The sequence below is a fragment of the Penicillium angulare genome (assembly GCF_028827245.1).
Source record: "Penicillium angulare strain IBT 27051 chromosome Unknown utg000001l_segment0_segment0, whole genome shotgun sequence".
NCBI lineage: Eukaryota > Fungi > Ascomycota > Eurotiomycetes > Eurotiales > Aspergillaceae > Penicillium > Penicillium angulare.
In genome coordinates this window covers 1,404,450-1,422,597 of record NW_026623160.1, presented here as the reverse complement: position 1 = coordinate 1,422,597, position 18,148 = coordinate 1,404,450, and the positions used below count along the sequence as shown (strand labels likewise).

General features: G+C 48.7%; 7 protein-coding genes across 7 annotated transcripts; 5 read left to right on the top strand and 2 right to left on the bottom strand.

Annotated features, from left to right (window-relative positions):
• Positions 1-48: 48 nt before the first annotated feature.
• N7478_000483 (OPT family oligopeptide transporter) lies at positions 49-2,492 on the top strand (the record flags this gene model as incomplete). Its single annotated transcript, XM_056916698.1, has 2 exons — positions 49-891; positions 954-2,492. The coding sequence occupies 2 exons, from the start codon at positions 49-51 to the stop codon at positions 2,490-2,492; spliced, it is 2,382 nt and encodes a 793-aa protein (XP_056784578.1).
• A 720-nt stretch (positions 2,493-3,212) lies between these two features.
• N7478_000482 (SH3 domain protein) lies at positions 3,213-5,464 on the bottom strand (the record flags this gene model as incomplete). Its single annotated transcript, XM_056916697.1, has 3 exons — positions 3,213-3,598; positions 3,701-3,971; positions 4,028-5,464. The coding sequence occupies 3 exons, from the start codon at positions 5,462-5,464 to the stop codon at positions 3,213-3,215; spliced, it is 2,094 nt and encodes a 697-aa protein (XP_056784577.1).
• A 1,406-nt stretch (positions 5,465-6,870) lies between these two features.
• Positions 6,871-8,320, bottom strand: N7478_000481 (putative cell division protein kinase (Ctk1); the record flags this gene model as incomplete). Its single annotated transcript, XM_056916696.1, has 5 exons — positions 6,871-6,903; positions 6,960-7,115; positions 7,201-8,034; positions 8,107-8,209; positions 8,265-8,320. 5 exons carry the CDS (start codon positions 8,318-8,320, stop codon positions 6,871-6,873), a joined length of 1,182 nt encoding a protein of 393 aa, XP_056784576.1.
• Positions 8,321-9,183: 863 nt separating this feature from the next.
• Positions 9,184-12,102, top strand: N7478_000480 (uncharacterized protein; the record flags this gene model as incomplete). Its single annotated transcript, XM_056916695.1, has 5 exons — positions 9,184-9,219; positions 9,304-9,396; positions 9,487-9,572; positions 9,647-10,335; positions 10,391-12,102. 5 exons carry the CDS (start codon positions 9,184-9,186, stop codon positions 12,100-12,102), a joined length of 2,616 nt encoding a protein of 871 aa, XP_056784575.1.
• A 521-nt stretch (positions 12,103-12,623) lies between these two features.
• On the top strand, positions 12,624-13,322 carry N7478_000479 (uncharacterized protein; the record flags this gene model as incomplete). Its single annotated transcript, XM_056916694.1, has 1 exon — positions 12,624-13,322. The coding sequence occupies one exon, from the start codon at positions 12,624-12,626 to the stop codon at positions 13,320-13,322; it is 699 nt and encodes a 232-aa protein (XP_056784574.1).
• A 746-nt stretch (positions 13,323-14,068) lies between these two features.
• On the top strand, positions 14,069-14,576 carry ccpA (the record flags this gene model as incomplete). Its single annotated transcript, XM_056916693.1, has 2 exons — positions 14,069-14,083; positions 14,142-14,576. 2 exons carry the CDS (start codon positions 14,069-14,071, stop codon positions 14,574-14,576), a joined length of 450 nt encoding a protein of 149 aa, XP_056784573.1.
• Positions 14,577-15,307: 731 nt separating this feature from the next.
• Positions 15,308-17,392, top strand: N7478_000477 (lysophospholipid acyltransferase family protein; the record flags this gene model as incomplete). Its single annotated transcript, XM_056916692.1, has 1 exon — positions 15,308-17,392. The coding sequence occupies one exon, from the start codon at positions 15,308-15,310 to the stop codon at positions 17,390-17,392; it is 2,085 nt and encodes a 694-aa protein (XP_056784572.1).
• Between the last annotated feature and the right edge of the window lie 756 nt (positions 17,393-18,148).

The following is an 18,148-nucleotide window of genomic DNA, read 5'->3' as shown; positions in this document are numbered from 1 at the left end:
AGTTACTCTTGCTTTCTTTCCTTCCATGAATCATGAATCTGCGCGCCGATGAATTACCAGACCCTCAGCATGGCAGGTGATGCCTCTGAGTCACAACAGGGAAGAGAAGACCAGTCGGCTTCCACGATACCGCGCCCAGACGCCCTCGACGATGCCACTCCAACATCAAGACCACCGACCACCTCCGCACAGAGCTTCACACCCCGCTCGCTCATTGTCGGCCTTATAATCGGAGCCTTGATTACATTCTCCAACACATACTTCGGCCTCCAGACAGGATGGATCAGTACGATGGCTATGCCCTCCGCCCTGATCGGCTTTTCGGTCTTCAAGGTGTTATCTAAACATCTCTCGTTTCCGTTCACACCGATTGAGAATGTGTTGATTCAGACAGTTGCGGGGGCTGTGGGGACTATGCCGCTCGGTTGTGGGTTTGTCGGTGTCATCCCTGCCTTGGAATTCCTGCTCAAGGATGGCGAGGACGGACCGAAAGGTGATGGTGGAGAAGGCGAGGGAGGGCCTCTCAAGCTTGGGTTTTGGAAACTGGCGGTTTGGAGTCTTGGAGTTTGCTTGTTCGGAGTTGTTTTTGCAGTTCCGTTACGCAAAGAAGTCATTGTGCGAGAGAAGTTGCGGTTTCCAAGCGGAACTGCGTCGGCATTGATGCTTCGTGTTCTTCATGGTGCCGGGAAAGATGAGAAAGTTCCAATTGACGCGCCGCGCCGCCCAATTGAACTTACTCAAGAACCCGGGACGTCATCGCCGCCTTTGGAGGAGGAGAGAAGTGGTCTACTATTGAAAGATAGAGAGGTTGAAGATCAGGCAACGGATAAAAAAGATTGGCAAACGAAGATGCGCTTGTTGATTGGCGCATTTGTAGGGTCTGGTATTTATGTGAGATTGCCCTCCTCCCCATTCGTCTGATATGATTTCACGACTGAAACTGACTGTTTCAGACTGTATTCTCATACTTTGTTCCTTTGGTCCATGATATCCCCTTATTTGGCGTGGACCTCGCTCATTATTGGCTTTGGACTCTGAATCCATCCCCCGCATACATTGGGCAAGGAATCATCATGGGACCAGCAACATGTATGCATATGCTTTTTGGCGCGGTGCTTGGATGGGGCATTCTCTCCCCCCTTGCCAAGTCTTATGGATGGGCTCCGGGGCCTGTCGACAGTTGGGAAGACGGAAGCAAAGCATGGATCGTGTGGATATCACTGGCTATCATGCTTGCCGATTCTCTGGTCAGCCTCGGTTGGCTGGTTGTCAAGCCTTTGGTCAATCATTCTCCTCGATGGCTAGCCCACCTCAGGTCCACCCGCCTTGGACAATGGGTTGCATTCAAACTGCAATGTGCTGAATCTCATGAGCATTCTTATATCAATTACTCTGCCCTGAACTCTGGTCAATCTCACGAACAAGAAGGCCTCAACACTCAGACTATGCCAACGATCGCTATAGATACGCAGGAAAATGAAGATGCTCCGCCATCCCAGCTCATCTCAACTCGTACAGTGATTATCTTGCTCCCATTAACTCTGATCCTGAACGTTGTCTGTATGCACTTCGTTTTCGGCGACATTATGTCCCCATTTCTATCGAGCTTAGCGACTGTTCTTGCTGTCCTCCTTTCCATAATGGGTGTTCGAGCCCTAGGCGAGACAGATCTGAACCCAGTTTCTGGAATCAGCAAACTAACACAGCTCCTCTTTTCCCTCGCAACCCCAGCTTCTCATTTCTCTCGCCGAACAGCACTAGTCACGAACCTGTTAGCAGGTGCAGTATCTGAATCCGGCGCACTCCAAGCAGGCGACATGATGCAAGACCTAAAAACAGGCCATCTTCTCGGCGCAAGCCCCAAGGCCCAATTCTACGGCCAAATGATCGGCAGTGTTGTTGGAGCCGTCCTGTCAACTGCTGTATACAAAATGTATACAAACGTATACGAAATTCCGGGAGGCATGTTCCAGATCCCAACAGCGTATGTTTGGATTTTTACCGCACGCCTTGTTACTGGTCAAGGATTACCAGACAAAGCGTGGCAGGCATCATTCATTTTTGGCGCAATTTGGGTTGTGTTGACAGCATTGCGCATCGCCGCTGCATCTGCCCGGTTCGCACGCAATGGGAAACCTCCCCCGTGGAAAGATTGGATCCCCGGTGGAATCGCGGTTGCTGTTGGTATATTCAATGTTCCATCATTCACTCTTGCGAGGGCTATTGGTGGTATCATTGCTTGGTGGTGGGCTCGAAAACACTCATTACCTTCTGTTGCGCGCGACTCGCACAATGGCGAATCTTCTGCTCAGCCGGAATTCATCGACCCAAGTACTAGACTACCAGGTCCTGCTTCTACCGGGAAATCAACCGATAAAGCAGATGCTGCGTCTTCTACCATTGTTGTTCTGGCGTCTGGGCTCATCCTTGGCGAAGGTCTCTTGAGCATTGTGAATCTCTTACTCGCAAGCGGAAAAGTCCCACATCTATAGATAAGATATCTTAGCATGAGGGTATATACCATTATACTCTTTAGATTTCGGTATAAATTCATATTGAATTTCAGTTACGCTTACGTCTGAGCAAGCTACTCAGTGCATGAACTAGAAGTTCAGATTATTCTTCAGACTTGTCCTTCGAAGATAAAAGGACAAGTATTACCAGCGTCTTGAGAGAGATAAGTAGAAGAGAGAAAGTTGGGAAATAATCTATCTAAGTATGATCCAGGACAAATGTCCAGAACGTTCAAAAAGGTACAGGGATCTGGGTATTGAGGTTCATTCGCACTCCCTTTGCAACCACCCATAAATGATAAAGGTGAGTTTTATCTTCCACCTGAGTTGAAGTGGGAGAATAAGAAAGTAAAAGGAACAAATGGCGAAAAGACACTAAAAAGATACAAATATAATAATCAGGCGCCAGTTTCTAGCCCATTAAAATACAACGAGCTGTTCAAGAACACCGCTGCAGTAAAATGAAGAAAATGAAGAATAAAGAAGCACAGTATACACGGTATTTCTTTTCAGGAATAAAAAGAAGAGAAAGGGAAAGAAAAGTAACATGTTCGTCACGCACGTAGAAATTGAGTCGTACTAAGCAGACAGGCTCAATCCGTCCAGCGGTACACTGACGAGACAGCATGTCTCTAATCTGGCAAAGCAACGACTAGAATCGATGAGGGGTATATCCAATGGTCATTGTGCAAGTACAGATTAGAAGTTCTGAGCAATGGGCTTCCTGCCTATTGGCGATGATCCGGGTGGTGGAGGCGAACCTGACACAGAACCAGAACCAGGGATGGCGGGGAGATCACCCGTAGGGGCTGGCGCGGGGGGCTGAGTCGCAGCAAGCGGACTTGATCTTGGAGGAGCGCCAGCTCCAACGTTTGGTGGAGAGATGTTGCCTGCGCTGTTACTTCTTTGACGTTGGTTGATTGGCATGCCGGGCTGGGGCATTCCTTGTAGTCCGTATGGACCGGGGCTCATTGATCGGGGACCCGGGTAGGGACCGGGACCGGGAGACATTGATCTAGGACCCGGACCTGGGTAGGGTCCTAGACCGGGCGACATGGATCGGGGACCTGGGCGCATGAGTGGGCCTGGGGACATTGAGCGAGAACCAGGACCAGGAGACATAGATCTAGGACCGGGACTCATTGAACGGGGAACTGGGAACTGGGAGTGGGGCATTGGACCTGGACCTGGGCCCATGCCGTTGGGGTAGGGGCGTTGACCTCCGTATCCCGGGGGGCCAGCCGGCGATCTAGGCCTAGCCTCTGTGGGGTAGAATCGACTTGATGGAGGGCCACGACCGGGAGGAGGTATTGGGTGACCGTTTGGACCCATCATGGGTGGACCACGGGCGCCAGGGGCTCCAGGTGGTGGGCGAGGACGAGGCTTTACAGGGCGGGCAGAGAGACAGGAGCGAGGAGCGACTCCTTGCTGGGAACGATCGAGGCGCGTGCACAGAGCCTGTCAGGGGTTAGACATTGTTCTAAATGAAAGGAAATTGTTTAGGAACCACTTACCCATCCATCATCATATTCGTGAAGCATTCGGACCAAGGTACCGGATCGGAGTTCAAGTTCGTCTTCCATTGATGGGTTGAAGTCGAGTTGGACACGGTGGACATTCAAAGGAGCTGTACCAGCACCTACAACACTGCCGCCACCCAGGGCTGCGGAAGAGACAGATTCACCGTCAATGCTGACAGGGCTTGGGGAGTTAGGCGGGCGACCTTCTGACTCGGCTGATGCAGTTCGGTGGTGGTCCTTGTCAGATTCGTGAGACGCAACGGCTGCAGCTCCAATAGCACCAAGGGCGGCAGTACCAGCTGCCGTTGCAGCGATCGATGCGTCATGTCCCGAGCCGGAGGTTGAGACGGGTGATCTTTCAATAGGCGTGTTTCCGGTGTTGAAAGGGTTGACCGGATCAGTGAATGGGTTCGAAGAGCTAACGGCTGACTTGGGAGGAGTTGGAGGCGGCAGATCACCGGTCAGATTGCGAGATGCAACTGCAGCTGAGCCTGCCATAGCACCACCAGCGGCTGCGGTACTGGCCGTGTTGAAAGAAGCACTGTTACTCAGATCGGGAGCGAACTGGGTGATGGGGCGAACATTGAGCTGCGGAGCCGATGAAGGAGTCATTGATTTGGTCATTGGCGGTGCAGGTGGAAGATTTTGAGCGGTAAACATCTTCTCATTCATATTAGGCTCGTCGATTTGGTTGCGCTTCTTCTTTCGAACAATGAAGAATATCAGGGCTGCAAGCAATCCGACACCGACAATGACACCGATAGCGATACCGGCCTTCGCACCAGAAGACATATCCGCTGAGGAAGAACCGGTCGACGTAGAAGATGCCGTAGCAGCGGAACTTGTGGATGAGGCAGTCTCTGCTGCACCGAGACCGAGACCATTTACATCGTGGCTGGTGTCTGATGATGTTTGAGTTGCGGAGGTAACGAATGAGGTCGCAGTGGCACCTGTTTTGGCATCATGGGTAGCCGTAGTGATGAGTTCAGTCTGCTCGGTGCTCGTAGGCTCTGCAGTTGTTTTTGCCTTTCCAGTCTCAGAGGTTTCCTTTGCGGTTGTCTGCTTTTCCGATTCCTTAGTGGTTGTCTGCTCATCCTTGGTCTTCTTATCCGACTCCTTCTCGGTGGTGGAAGCTTCTTCGGTAGTCTTCTTAGCCTCCTCCGTAGTCTTAATTGCCTCAGTAGTCTTCGACTCTTCAGATGATGTCTTTGTCACACCAACAGCTGGTCCAACGCCGACATTGTTGTTCTTGGTATTCTGCGCTGCAGCAGTCGTCTCGTCGTTGTTACTGAGGGTTGTGTAGACGATAACAACATTACTATCGTCATTGTTGTTGTTATTGTTGTCGTGACTTTCGTGGTCGTCATGACCCCGCTCCTCTATGCGCACCTCCAGAGGGTGGTCATGGGTGTGTGCATGCCCGTGCACCATGATGGCGATTGTGTTGTTTGTTGACAAGAAGCAAGGGCAGTGAGGAGTTGATGTACAGCGATAAACACCTCTAAATGAAGGAATGAAGAAATAAGGGATCGAGGAAATCGCAAGATTCCAGCGCGAGTCAGACAATTCTCAGAATCGCGTTCGTTAGTCAGTCTACACCCGCGTTATGTGGAATGTGGTGTGAGAATAGAAAGAATGGACGACTGTAAGATCGAGCTCGGCCCGATACCAGTCCAAAAAAACAAAGATGCGCAAAAGAGGGTATAACGACTTCCAGGTCGTCAATGAAGGAGCGTTCAAAGAAAAGAAGAAAGAGAGTTCGGGCCTAAGATCAGCGTTTGTAATGAGCCCAAGGCCATCGCTAAACCTCCATCCCACGAGGCACGAACAAGCCGAAATGAGAGCGAAGTAGCCTGGATGGGCTGAAGTGGTGGACCCTGACCCGGTATTGAGTTATTACAGGAACTAGCCCGATATGGGTATGATCGTATCATCATGTTATTCTGATTGGTGTATATAATACCGTTCCTGGTATTGTGCTTACCCTTCGTATCCCCGTGCATCTGAACTGGATCAAATTTCCAACTCAATCACTCATCACTCTGCATCACCTCAAGTGCTCCTATTTTATTCTGTTTTAATGGTACAAGGTGGAGTTCTTCCTTTTTGGATTCAAAAATGGTTCTTCCCAAATTTCTATCAGTAGATCCAGCCATTACTACATTCCCCCTTCATAATTGGCAATTGCTTTCCATCTTATTATCTGCAACTAGAAAACGGGGCGACATGGCCCCCAAGTGGGATAGGGCCCTCGCTAAACCTAAGAACCCTGGCAAACGCGGGGCACGGACGCCCATCCATGCTGATTGCTGTTTCACCCTCGGCCCGCTCTACACTTCTTATTGCTCAGTCCATGCAGCTGCAATTTCCGGTTCTCCCGGGGATTGTTCGGACAGGGCAAAGCGTGAAATTTTGAAATTATTAAATTAAAAAAAATTACTTCGTTCCTGAAATCGTATCCATCGCGTGGCCCCAGATCGGCATCGGGCATATGAGTCCAGGGGCTTTTGGATTCCATCCGGATTCATATGAGGCGGTGTTTTGTTGGATTATTTTTTCTTGGTTGCTAATTTTGTACAGACTTGAGGGTATGTTCGTACAAGGGTGGGAAATGCATAATGTCTTAGTGAGATTGTGAGACTATGACTACATCTGGTCCGTCTAGTCTATGTGTAATTCGGATGTTACATCTCATCATACTACCAGCATGCTTTCTGGAGGCGTATCGGAACATCCCTTCTAGGCTTAAGAAAGAAAATTTGCACAGTCGCAATGCCTGTCAAATTGATGTGGCTGAAAGTCTTGGACATTCTTGTGGCGTTCTCGGCCCATCGAGATTAACTTGTGGAGAAATATGGATGTCGGAGGGCCTGAATAGATTAGCAACCGTTGGGATCCGCGCGCCGTGGGGCTCGCAGTCACTTACTTGTTCAGCAGAGACTCGCTGACTACTTTCATAACAAATTAATTGCTGTACTAAGTCTCGGCCTTTTGAAGATGCTCCAGGCAGGATGTCCTCCCAAGACTGAGCTGCGAAGGGGTAGAATTCCATTTTGCCCCAATCAGGCAACACATGCACGCCCTACTCTCTGGTTAATCTTCCCGGTTTCCTGGATTCCTCCACGTGGAAAAAAATTTAAAACGTAAAGAATGTACGGGGCACTTACTGGCCAGCTATTTTCATCTGGTGTTCCCAGTTTTTGAAAGATGGAGTGTATCAATGACAGATCGCTGCCCACGGGCCCGGAATCAAAAAGAGACCGATGACCCACGACGGTGGCTTCCGCCATCAAACATCCGGCTGCCCAAAGGTCTATTGTTGTGTCGTATTTTCTGTAACCGAATAGAATTTCTGGGGCTCTGTAGCAGGTTGTACCCACGTCGGTGATTTTTGAGTCCGTAGGCTCAGACCCGGGGTCTCCTTCTTTCCATGAAATGCCAAAATCAGCGAGATATGCTGGTCCATCGGGCGAGGCCATAAGGATATTGGAAGGCTTGATGTCGCGGTGGATGATCCCCATTTTGTGGATATGAGCAATCGCGGAGAACATGTCCCGTAATATCGAACGTGTTTGCGAAGCAGTAACCAGGTCGCGCCGGAGCAGATGCTCAAAGTCGAAGCGCAGAAATGGAAAGACAAGGATCAATCGCCCTTCATCGGAATTAAATGTGTCTATCAAAGGAATCACATCTTGACTGGATGCAACTCGTAACAATCGAATCTCCCGCTGAGCGTCGTGCGGGGCCGTCATCATGTGTGGTACAGTGACCTTGATTGCATAGATTGATCCATCTTGTGCCTTAGACTTGAAGATTGTGGAATGAAGCCCACTGAAGTGATGGAAGCAACCTGTATACTTGCCAATTGTCTCCCCGAGAGTTGAATCCTCTTCTGAGAATTCAACATCCGAGGATATATCCTGGCCTGGGTGAGAGCTGTTTGCTTTTGTTGAGGTCTCAGCTGCATCGATTGCGTCTTGGCATATACGATCATACTCCTCCTATCAGAGATGATTAATTCACAAGTTCTTTCTAAATAACGAGGCTCTTGACTTAGCGTGTGAAGAACTGACCTTGGAAGTAGCTTGATCGTATGCGTCATTTTCACATTGCCTGGCCTGAGCTTGGGCCTCAGCGAACGCCGCTGAAGAAGAAGCTTGCTGATACGCTGTAGTACTGATGCTAAAGTGTAAGCAAAATCCCTTATTTGTTTGAAAGCGAGACTGCTGACAGAGACTGAATGTTTTTTAGGCGATCTGTAAATCCTAGACCTTGTTGCCAGCCCATTGTTATATTTATAGGTGAATCTGACATGCGGGACAAGTCACTCATCACTCACTGTTGTGTGTGGGCCCAACAAGCATCGACTGGAACAAACATGACAAACATGCCCAGTTGACCCCTGCATATTCCGCAATGATGTCATGTGATCCCCAAGCGGAGAAGACGGGCAATTCGATTGTGTCATACATTAACATATATTAACTCTCTTGACCTTGGTGTTGGTGGATAGTAAATGGGGGCATTAGATTCGATATTGGCCTTAACTCCCTACTGAGATACGCATACGAGTCATATCCCAGATATCTATTGATTTATAGTAACAATAATCAGCAAGGGAAAACATTATGTCAAACGTTGCTATGACCAAGAACAGCAAAAGATCAGCATAACTATGGGCCCTTAGAAGCCTGAGGCGTGAAGCGGGTCATTTACTGCCGTCGTTGTCATGAGACTGCTTCTTCGCATCTAATATACATGTATTGCATAAAATGTTCCGAATATACTGCTCTAATGAGAAAAAAATCAATGTCGGAGAAATTCATGAGACTTTTCAATAATCAATCTAATCCAATCAGATAGATCCATTGGATGTTGTTCTATTGTACAACGGTCAATCCTGTCGCGGCTCTGCACCAAGGCCTAGCTAGCACCACACCGCCTTCCACTCCGACCCGGCCCCCATCGTCATTCCAGTTCCCTTTCCCCATATCCGTCCTCGGCGATCGGATGCTACTCCCCTTCAATCTCAATTTCACATTCATTGGTCTCCGCTACCAGGGCTCTTCTCGTCCAGTCTACTCCCCTGGTACAGTCTGCCTTGCTGATTATGCGCTGTATGCGCTTCACTGATCTTCAACCCTGAAACCATGGAGCTCTCCCGCCAGGAATACCCAGCATTGCTGGTAAGGTCGACTCCCTGAATTACCTGGTCAATGGATTCAAATTGCAGGTCGCTAACAGTAGAATGACGTTTCTTGCTACTATAGGCCACCCTGCAACCTTCCCAAGCTACAAATGTCCTGAGCGAACGCATTCGACTGATCAACAAGATTCATGCGGATATCGCGGACTTTCTTCAGGTACGTTAGCCTGCGTCTTCCCGCCGATCAGATCCATTGGTTCACATTCTTCTTCAACTTTGCGGGGTACCAATTTTGACTTGGGAACAGGAACGTCGCCGCGTGGAAGAAGCATATGCTCAAGGCTTACGGAAGCTAGCGACTCGCCCTGTAATGGATCATGGTGCTGCACTCGGGTAGGTCTCTCCTCCTTTATCGATACCATTAGCCCCAGTGTTGGTGGTAATATGTAGCTCTAACTGGCATCCAGCATTTTCCAAATTCCTTGGCAACGTATCATCAATGCGACCGAGGCGCTCGCTGTATCACACGAGACCCTCGCCACGAAGATTGAAGAAGATGCCGAGCGCCCCCTAAAAGAATACAGTACGAAGAACCGCGACATGCAGCAAATGTCTGGCGTTCAGAACAGTCTCACGGGGCTGGCTAAGAATATCGAGGCAGCACAGGACAAGGTGGAAAAAGCCAAGAAGAAGAGTACCAAGAACCCTAAGCAGCTGGCTAGTGCGGTCGCATCTGCGGAAGAAGTCCATCAGCAGTGGGACTCGCGTGCGCCTTTTGTGTTTGAGCAGCTCCAGGCTGTGGATGAGGGTCGCATTAACCACCTTCGGGACATACTTACCCAACTGGAGACTCACGAGCTGGATCAAGTCGAACGTGGTCGGCAAGCTGCTGAGGCCTGTCTCAATATATTATTGAATGTAGAGACTGCGGATGAGATCCAAACCTTTGCTGCAAAGACGAGAGGCACTCGAGTTCCAGCATCTCCCGCGACACCGAGAAGACAACCTTCACAGGTGGAAACCCCTCCTACAGCACCATCAGCATTTGAGACTCCGACTACTACACCACTTGCTCCTCCTCCGCCTATTCAAGATGATGCGGCTAGTCAGAGATCCGAAAGGTCGGCGAGACAAACACCGACCCCAACACAACCTAGTTAGTCATCGACTTCTCATCTCAAATATATTGGCAGTGTACTAACAGACCACAGTACCAGAGGCACAGCCCCGGCACACTCCATTGGGAGGACTGAGACGACTTGGGACAGTCATGGGTAGACGGAAGAGCATGGCCACAGCCCCAGCCGGCTTTGACAGAAAAGCGGAGAAAAAGCGCAGTCCATTTGCACCTTTTAAGAGAAGCGAGTCTTCGAGAGACATGCAAATTCCCGAATCACCTCCCTCCACTGCAGGCCGTCCAGACACATCTATGACGTCTATGACCGAAGAATCTGGACGTAATGTCAGCATCTCGCAAGATCAGCATGTGTCAGAACCTGTTGCGGCTGCTCCTATTGTCCAGCCTGTATTGTCATCTACTGCCAATGGCACTCCAACAGAAGCCTATTCTAATGGAACCGACCAAACCCATGTTGATTCTGAAGGATTCACCGAGCGACCTCCAACAATTGACGATATTACACGCGCTCAAAATGAAGCAGCGGGCCTGGAGGATTCTGGAATGAACTTGACAATCCGCGATCAGCCTATTTTCGAGGACGAAAGCCAGGCCAAACAGGCCATGGACGATATGGCAAACACTTTACGTCTACGGGCCCAACACTCCGGGGTTCGACGGAATGCAGGCACTATTCGTGGTCGTCGCGACGTTCGCAACACCGTCTTCATTGCAAACCCAAGCACCGATCTGGCACCCACTCAAGCAGCATCTGACCAGTATGGTCAATCTTCCCCAGTCAGACACACCCCGTCTCTTAGCACTGCAACGGACGACCATGCTATGTCAGACACCACCTCAGTTCGCTCAGGTCATACCGCCCACGGCCAGAATATCAGTGCCCACCCTGAATTGTATGAGCCAGGCTTGAACGCCTCAATCATCGAGACAGTCAACGCTTGGTTCTCCGAGAGCAACGTGACTAAGTCTTCTGTTATGGGAGAACTTGCTCTGTCTCACAATGTTGCGCCTGGATTTGCAGCAGATACGATGCGCATCCGTCTTGAGAACTTTCCGGTTCTCGAAAAGGTTGCCGCCAACCCTCACTTTGTTCAGGAAACTAACAAGGGCACCGATGAAAAGCGTGGTGAATACGATCTTCAACTGAATAGCATTTCTCGACCAATGCCAACTGTCGCGTTTAAGTATCAAGTACATCTTGATCCTAGCAACCCCTCTGCCTACTCCCCTGTCATTTTCAAGCCAGCCTGGAACCTGCAGGAAACTCAAGCCAGTGCCATTATCTTCTACTCCCTCAATCCCGCCTTTGCCTCGGGGTCCGTTGAATCCATTGTCTTGAAAAACGTGGTCTTAACTGTCGGTCTTGATATCGCATCCGAGGATGAAGCTACCAAGCAACCGCGTGAGAGTGTCGCCCATGCCGCCAGTGCTCTCATGTATCCTAACTCCGGCGCTACCTTCCGTCGCAAGAATTCCACCGTCACCTGGAGAATTCCCGAGTTGGAAGTCAAAGCACCTGGCGCGGGTGAAGATGGGAAGTTCCTTGTGCGGTTCTCCACGTCCACTCCTGGCCCCCGTAAGGGTAATGTCGAGGCAAAATTCGAGCTCCACACCACCGAGTCTACTTCTCGACTAGGCGTCAGTCGTGCAGTACAAGGATCTGCTCAGCCAGAAACCGATCCTTTTGCTGACGCGCGTGGGGCGCAATCTCCTGTTCCTACTGTTGATTGGCAAGACGTTCCAACTCAGCGCAAATTGGTCAGTGGAAAATATGTCTCCTCTTAGGAGGTGAAATGACCCGAAACTCATTGTTCTATCATTAACCCGTATATACCTTTGCATTCTTTGTTTCTCTCTTTGTATCCCGCTCTCTTGTGTCTATTGATTGTTCATCACGCTACGGAATGAAGGAAAGTTAGTGTTGATCATGTTGCTATCTTTTCTATTCCCCAGTTTCATTTTTGCAAATAGCGCTCGCCACTTATTTCGGTGGTTTGGTATGTAGTTAGCCTTCTCAATTCATTCGTCGATCTCATGTCATAATATATTAGTCCACATATTCAAAACTTAATAGCGTAGATTTGCTCCGATAAAACCGCCCCGCTCCGCTAAGACCGCACCGAGGTAAAATATAAATAAATCTTAATATATTAGTCGTTATTTGAGTCATAAATAAAATGACTGCTACAATAAAATCTAAAATAAAACGGTCGGCATCGCATTTAAACAAAAGTTTTACCATTGAATTTCAAGACGGATATTCCAAAGTTGACATTCATCAATCGCAGCCCACCACTCCTATCACCATGAGCTCAATTTCGCACCAGGATATTCAACCCACCCCGAACTTGCGAATAGAAATATTTACATCAACCGAGCTTCTCACTCAGCCATGGCTACCAAAGCTCACACAAATGGTCAACAAAAGCTACCTCGTCAACCGCAATAGCGCCATCAAGCCACTTAGCAATAAAGTCCGACTTTCCTCCGACGCCCAGCTCTCCAAAGAACTAGGAGCCGAAGGCTTCACAGCAATTGCATTCTCAAATACAGAAACAGGCGAAACCGATATCATCGGCACAGCAAGTATCAAGGAATGGAAAGACGATGACCTTTGGACGCTGATCCCTTTCAACATAAGTACGGAAGAGGGCGAGCTCAATGATGAAAATAATCAAACTTTCGACAAACTTGACAGAGCTGGAGAGTATGAGCTTTCTGTCGTGACACTTTTACCAGGTAAGCATCGGGGAAAGGGATTGGCTGGACTTCTTGTGAAAAATTGTTATGAAGAGCTTCTACGTCGGGAGAGGGCTAAGGTGGGGAACAACTTGAATCGCCGGGCTGTTCCCGTTATGATTCGAACTTCTAGGGAGAATAATGGTGCTTATTGGCTAAAGCAGGGGTTTGTACCTGTTGGGGGTAGATTGTGTCCAAGGGGGTTTTGGGATGCTGCAGATGAGTTTACTATGTGGGCGATGAGAAGGGAGGTATTGCTTTTATAAACCCAGGCTTGAACTTGAACTTGGACGTGCGTAGTAATTGTGCTTGACCGTTTGGCTGACAGTACATGTAAATATGTTTCTTTTGCAACTTTCAGCCTTGGAGTTACTTAGATATACAAGTTCTTGACCATGAACCCCCTTGATAAAACCCTGGATGCACAATTTCTAATCTAAAACATTTCAGAAGAGATTTACAAATCAATATGTTTCTTTGTGATCAATCAATTGTAGGCTTCAAGCTGTCAGTCAATACCTCCAATCGAATGGATATGTCCGCTCGACTAGAAAGGGATACTGGATGTTGCAGAGTATGCCAGGTACAACCTGCCCTTCCAAGGAAGAGGACCCAGCATTTGCAATCCTTAATTCAAAGACTAATTTCCCCCCATTCTTGACACAGATCAGCAGATTTTGTTTGTCAAGATGGCCTTAAGTAGTCTACCGATCACCGCATTCCATCCTGTCTAGGTCAATGTCTTCTTCACTTTAGGTGTGCCGGACCGTTGATCAGCTTTACAATGCTCCTGCATTCCCGACAGACAAACGTTGTATCTTAACTGGCCCAAAGCAATGTTTACTTTGGCCAGATGTTTTTCGCGTGCTACTTGATCCTCAGGGGCTCTACTTAAATGGCATAACGCGCTGTCGCCCGCAAAAGAGCTTTCTATCGACTTTATACGACAACCGACGATAACACCGGCCTTCCGACAAAAACCACGCTCGTTAAGCACTCATTCCTTACCAAGATGCACTTCTCAACTGTAAGGAATATGAATCCAGTCTAATGTTAAACCCCAATTTTCTAAGAAGGCAATATAGGCCCTCGTTTCCGCGGCCGTGCTGGCCATTGGCCCCATTGCCGTCCAGGCCGGTATGCCAATTGCCAGTCTTCAGTTCCAATCTTGGGAGACTTGCGACGTGGGTGCTCCAGCTCACGGTGAGCCCAAGTTCAAGGCCGATATCACCGCCACCCCGGTGACTTGTGAAAAAACCACCGTCAACCATGACTGGAGCATCGACAACTACGCCTTCAAGGCCTACATCGACACCAAGGATGCTCTTCTGTGCTCTGGTATCTCTGTCTACAACAACGACAAGTGCTCCGGTGAACCCTCCTACTTCCTGCCCTTTGATCGCCAGCCCGTGGTCCAGGGCGAATGTCTTCCCGACTTCCTCGACCCTGGCTTCCTTTCCGTCAAGCTTGAGTGCTGGGGTTTCCCCGGTGTTGGCGGTGGGCCCGGCGGTGCTGAGTAAATCGCGATCGGTGACCGATGATCGTCGTGAAAGGTGAACCGCGAGAACCATTGGGATAATGGTTATGGATATACCTCTGATTCTTCCCACATCCTGTTTTATTATGTATGTCAAGTGTAATCCAGGAGATATATAGGGAAAGATCGAGTTCCCTTGGTGTCAAATTGTGTTCTATCGTTTCTCAGTAGTCGTAAGATTGTGCCCAAGTTTCCGGCACGCAACATCTCAAACGTCGCGCCCCTCCCTTTTTTTATTTTTTTATTTAGCCCGTTTGGTTATCTGTTCGTGTTGCACCGTTTCTAACGTTGCTGCAGCCTCGTCTCCACATCTACCCGAGCTTCAAGCTGCATGTCCAGTTCGTAAACAAGCGCAACCGACCATGATAGCGATGAATTAGAATTAAGAAAGACATCTGATTTTTCAATGCTTCAATATTTCAAAATCATAACTTAATAAGAGAATCTCACTTCTAGATTAGGCAATTAGAACTATTAATAGGACACGTGCTGAGCGGGCGATAAGATAGCCTTAAGCCTAATGCGGAAGGCGGAGGGAGAGGGGGTTTCGGAACTTTTGTTACGCCATTATAGAGATGGACACGATTACTCTGAACTCCGCACATAATAACACGACATTGACGGTTGACAGCCCTACTTAGCCCCAGAGCTCTGCCACAGCAAGCTCTCATGAGTCGTTACATAAAACTTGGTTCATCTTAAACTAGGGTGATCATGGCGGGCCGAACAAATGCGCCCCGCCGGATGATCCCGTGGCTATATGACCTGGTTCTATGGCTCTTCACTTTGGCATTGGACCTCTTCTTCCGCGAGATATACCCTCGAGGAGCATGGAGAATCCCCGAAAGAGGCCCAGTGTTGATTGTCGCCGCGCCGCATGCAAACCAATTCGTCGATTCGGCAATTTTGATGCACTTGCTCAAATCTCAAGCCAAGCGACGTGTCTCATTTCTTATTGCTCAGAAATCCATGAATGAGCCCTATATCGGAACTTTGGCATCATGTATGGGTGCTCTTCCCGTTGTTCGATCAATGGACTTGACCAAGCCGGGGAAAGGCAGAATCTATCTTGCCGACCCAGAGAATGACCCGGCCCTGGTAAATGGCATTGACACGGATTTTACGCAATCTGAATTCATGCCAGGTGGCTCGCTTACTGTGAAGGGTCCTGATGGACCGCAAACAACCTCAATCGAAGAGATTATAAGCCCTACTTCGCTCAAACTTAAGAAGCCATTTGCTTCCCCTCTCTCTGATGATGGCGGCCGCAAAGGCGCAACTTTCAAGATCGCGCCTCATGTTGACCAGGGCAAAATGTTCTCCGCTGTCTACGAGGAGCTCTCCAATGGAGGATGTATTGGCATTTTCCCTGAGGGGGGTAGCCATGATCGATCTAACTTATTACCGCTTAAAGCCGGTGCTGCCCTAATGTCACTCGGAGCTTTGGCTCAGGACCCGACCTGCGGATTGTCAATCATTCCATGTGGCATGAATTATTTCCACGCACACAAATTTCGATCCCGCGGTGTGATTGAATTTGGACGGCCTATTCATGTGCACCCCGATCAAGTTGAGGCTTTCAAGGCTGGAGGAACTAGCAAGCGCAATGCCGTCGGCTCACTGCTTGAGACAATCTATGAGGGTCTCGAGTCTGTTACGCAGATTAGTCCTGATCATGAGACTCTCATTTTGGTTCAGTCTACCCGGAAGCTTTATAATCCTATCAGCAAGAAGATCCCACTGCCTCTGGTTATCGAGTTTAATCGTCGATTGCTGAAGGGGTACACTCGACACCGAGATGATCCCCGAATCCAAGGTCTTCAGAAGGCCGTGACTGAGTACAACAGGCGCCTTGAGTCTCTAGGAATCAAAGATCACCAAGTGGAGTGGGGAAATCTTGAAGAAAAGCCATGGTGGCTGATATTGATTACCTTGTTTTATCGCCTCTCCAAGCTTCTCGTTCTAAGTATTGGTACGCTACCAGGAGTTTTGCTCTTCTGGCCTGTCTTCGTCACTACAAAGGTGATTTCCGAAAAGAAAAGGCGAAACGCCCTTGCAGCTTCAGTCGTCAAACTCCAAGGCCATGACGTTGTCAGTACCTGGAAGATTCTAGTTGCTATGGGATTAGCACCAACTCTATACGCATATTATACAATTATTGTGACCGCGTGGCTCCGTTACAATCGATATGATGGATACTACACATATTCAGTTCCCTGGTGGATGGCTGCCAATACATACGTTCCGAACTTTGTCTCCTTGGGGGCATTTTCCGTTACATTTTTCATGTTCATGATCTTTATCAGCTACGCAGCTCTGCGCTATGGCGAAGTCGGCATGGATATCATCAAATCCCTCAAACCGCTTCTCGTCGCACTTAATCCCCTCTCTTCCTCCTCTTTGACTGATTTGCGAGCTCACCGTGAAGCCCTTTCGGAGCGGGTCACTGAAACCATCAACGATCTCGGATTCGGTATTATGCCAGATACTGATGCTGAGATACCCTCTGATTCATACAACTTCGATGCTTATCAGTCTCGCTTGAAGAGCATGCCGCCCAGTGAGCCCGATAGCCGGGAAAGCAGTCGCAGTAGATCCAGTGGACCTGCCGGGGCTCCTACTATCAAAGCATTGAGCTCTATCAATTCCGAAGGGGACCTGGAGGAAGTGGATCGGAAGATTAAAACTATTAAGAAAGGCAGAGGCCGACGTTCCAACACTATCGATGTCTATGAGACGGGTGAATCTATTTTGAAGTACCAACCACCCGTTGAGAAAGAAGATAAGAAACGGAAATAAGTACTACCAGTACTACGAGTTTGAATTCAGTTGGGTTAATTGGAGCTGCGCCTAAACGATGCGAAAATAGCAATCAGTTCTCACAGATAAATTCATTATCAACCAATTCTTTGTATTCAAGTTCTAAAAGAGACTAACGATAACCTGGCTCTTGAGCCATAGTTATCGGCCAATTCTGTTACATACAACTACATACTAGTAATGAATGAACGTGGAGCCCTCAAACCCAACAGGCATCTGTAGACCTGGAGACAAAATGAAGTCCATACCTATGATGTACCTGATCATCCCAAATCTTGCAATGCTGATCCTTACAGTCATACAGAATCCACCACTCTACCACCTCAAATGATCTTTTTGCGAATTAATCCAGACTAAACCTCCCCAACCCTTCCATTAAGGGTTCGGCCTTGTTCTGGAATGCGCAAAACCCTCTGGAATGCCTGGTCCAGAAATTAATAAGGGCTACCAGCCCTAGATCGACATCAAATCGACCACTTTGAGAACTGGAATGCTCGTTCGGCTCTCTGACTGGTACCTTTGCAAACCACTTACAAACCCCCGCCACCGAGTATGACGCAGGAATTAATTCATACGTTGTAAAGAAATCGAGAGACATGCTAGCTGCGTTTCAGCTTCATAGCGCTGCCATTCCAACCATTCTTCCCCGCCATCCCATCGTGATTCCCACAGAGAAGAATGAATGATTAAGTGTATATAAGATGTACCCTAGACGCTTGCAATAACAACCCTACA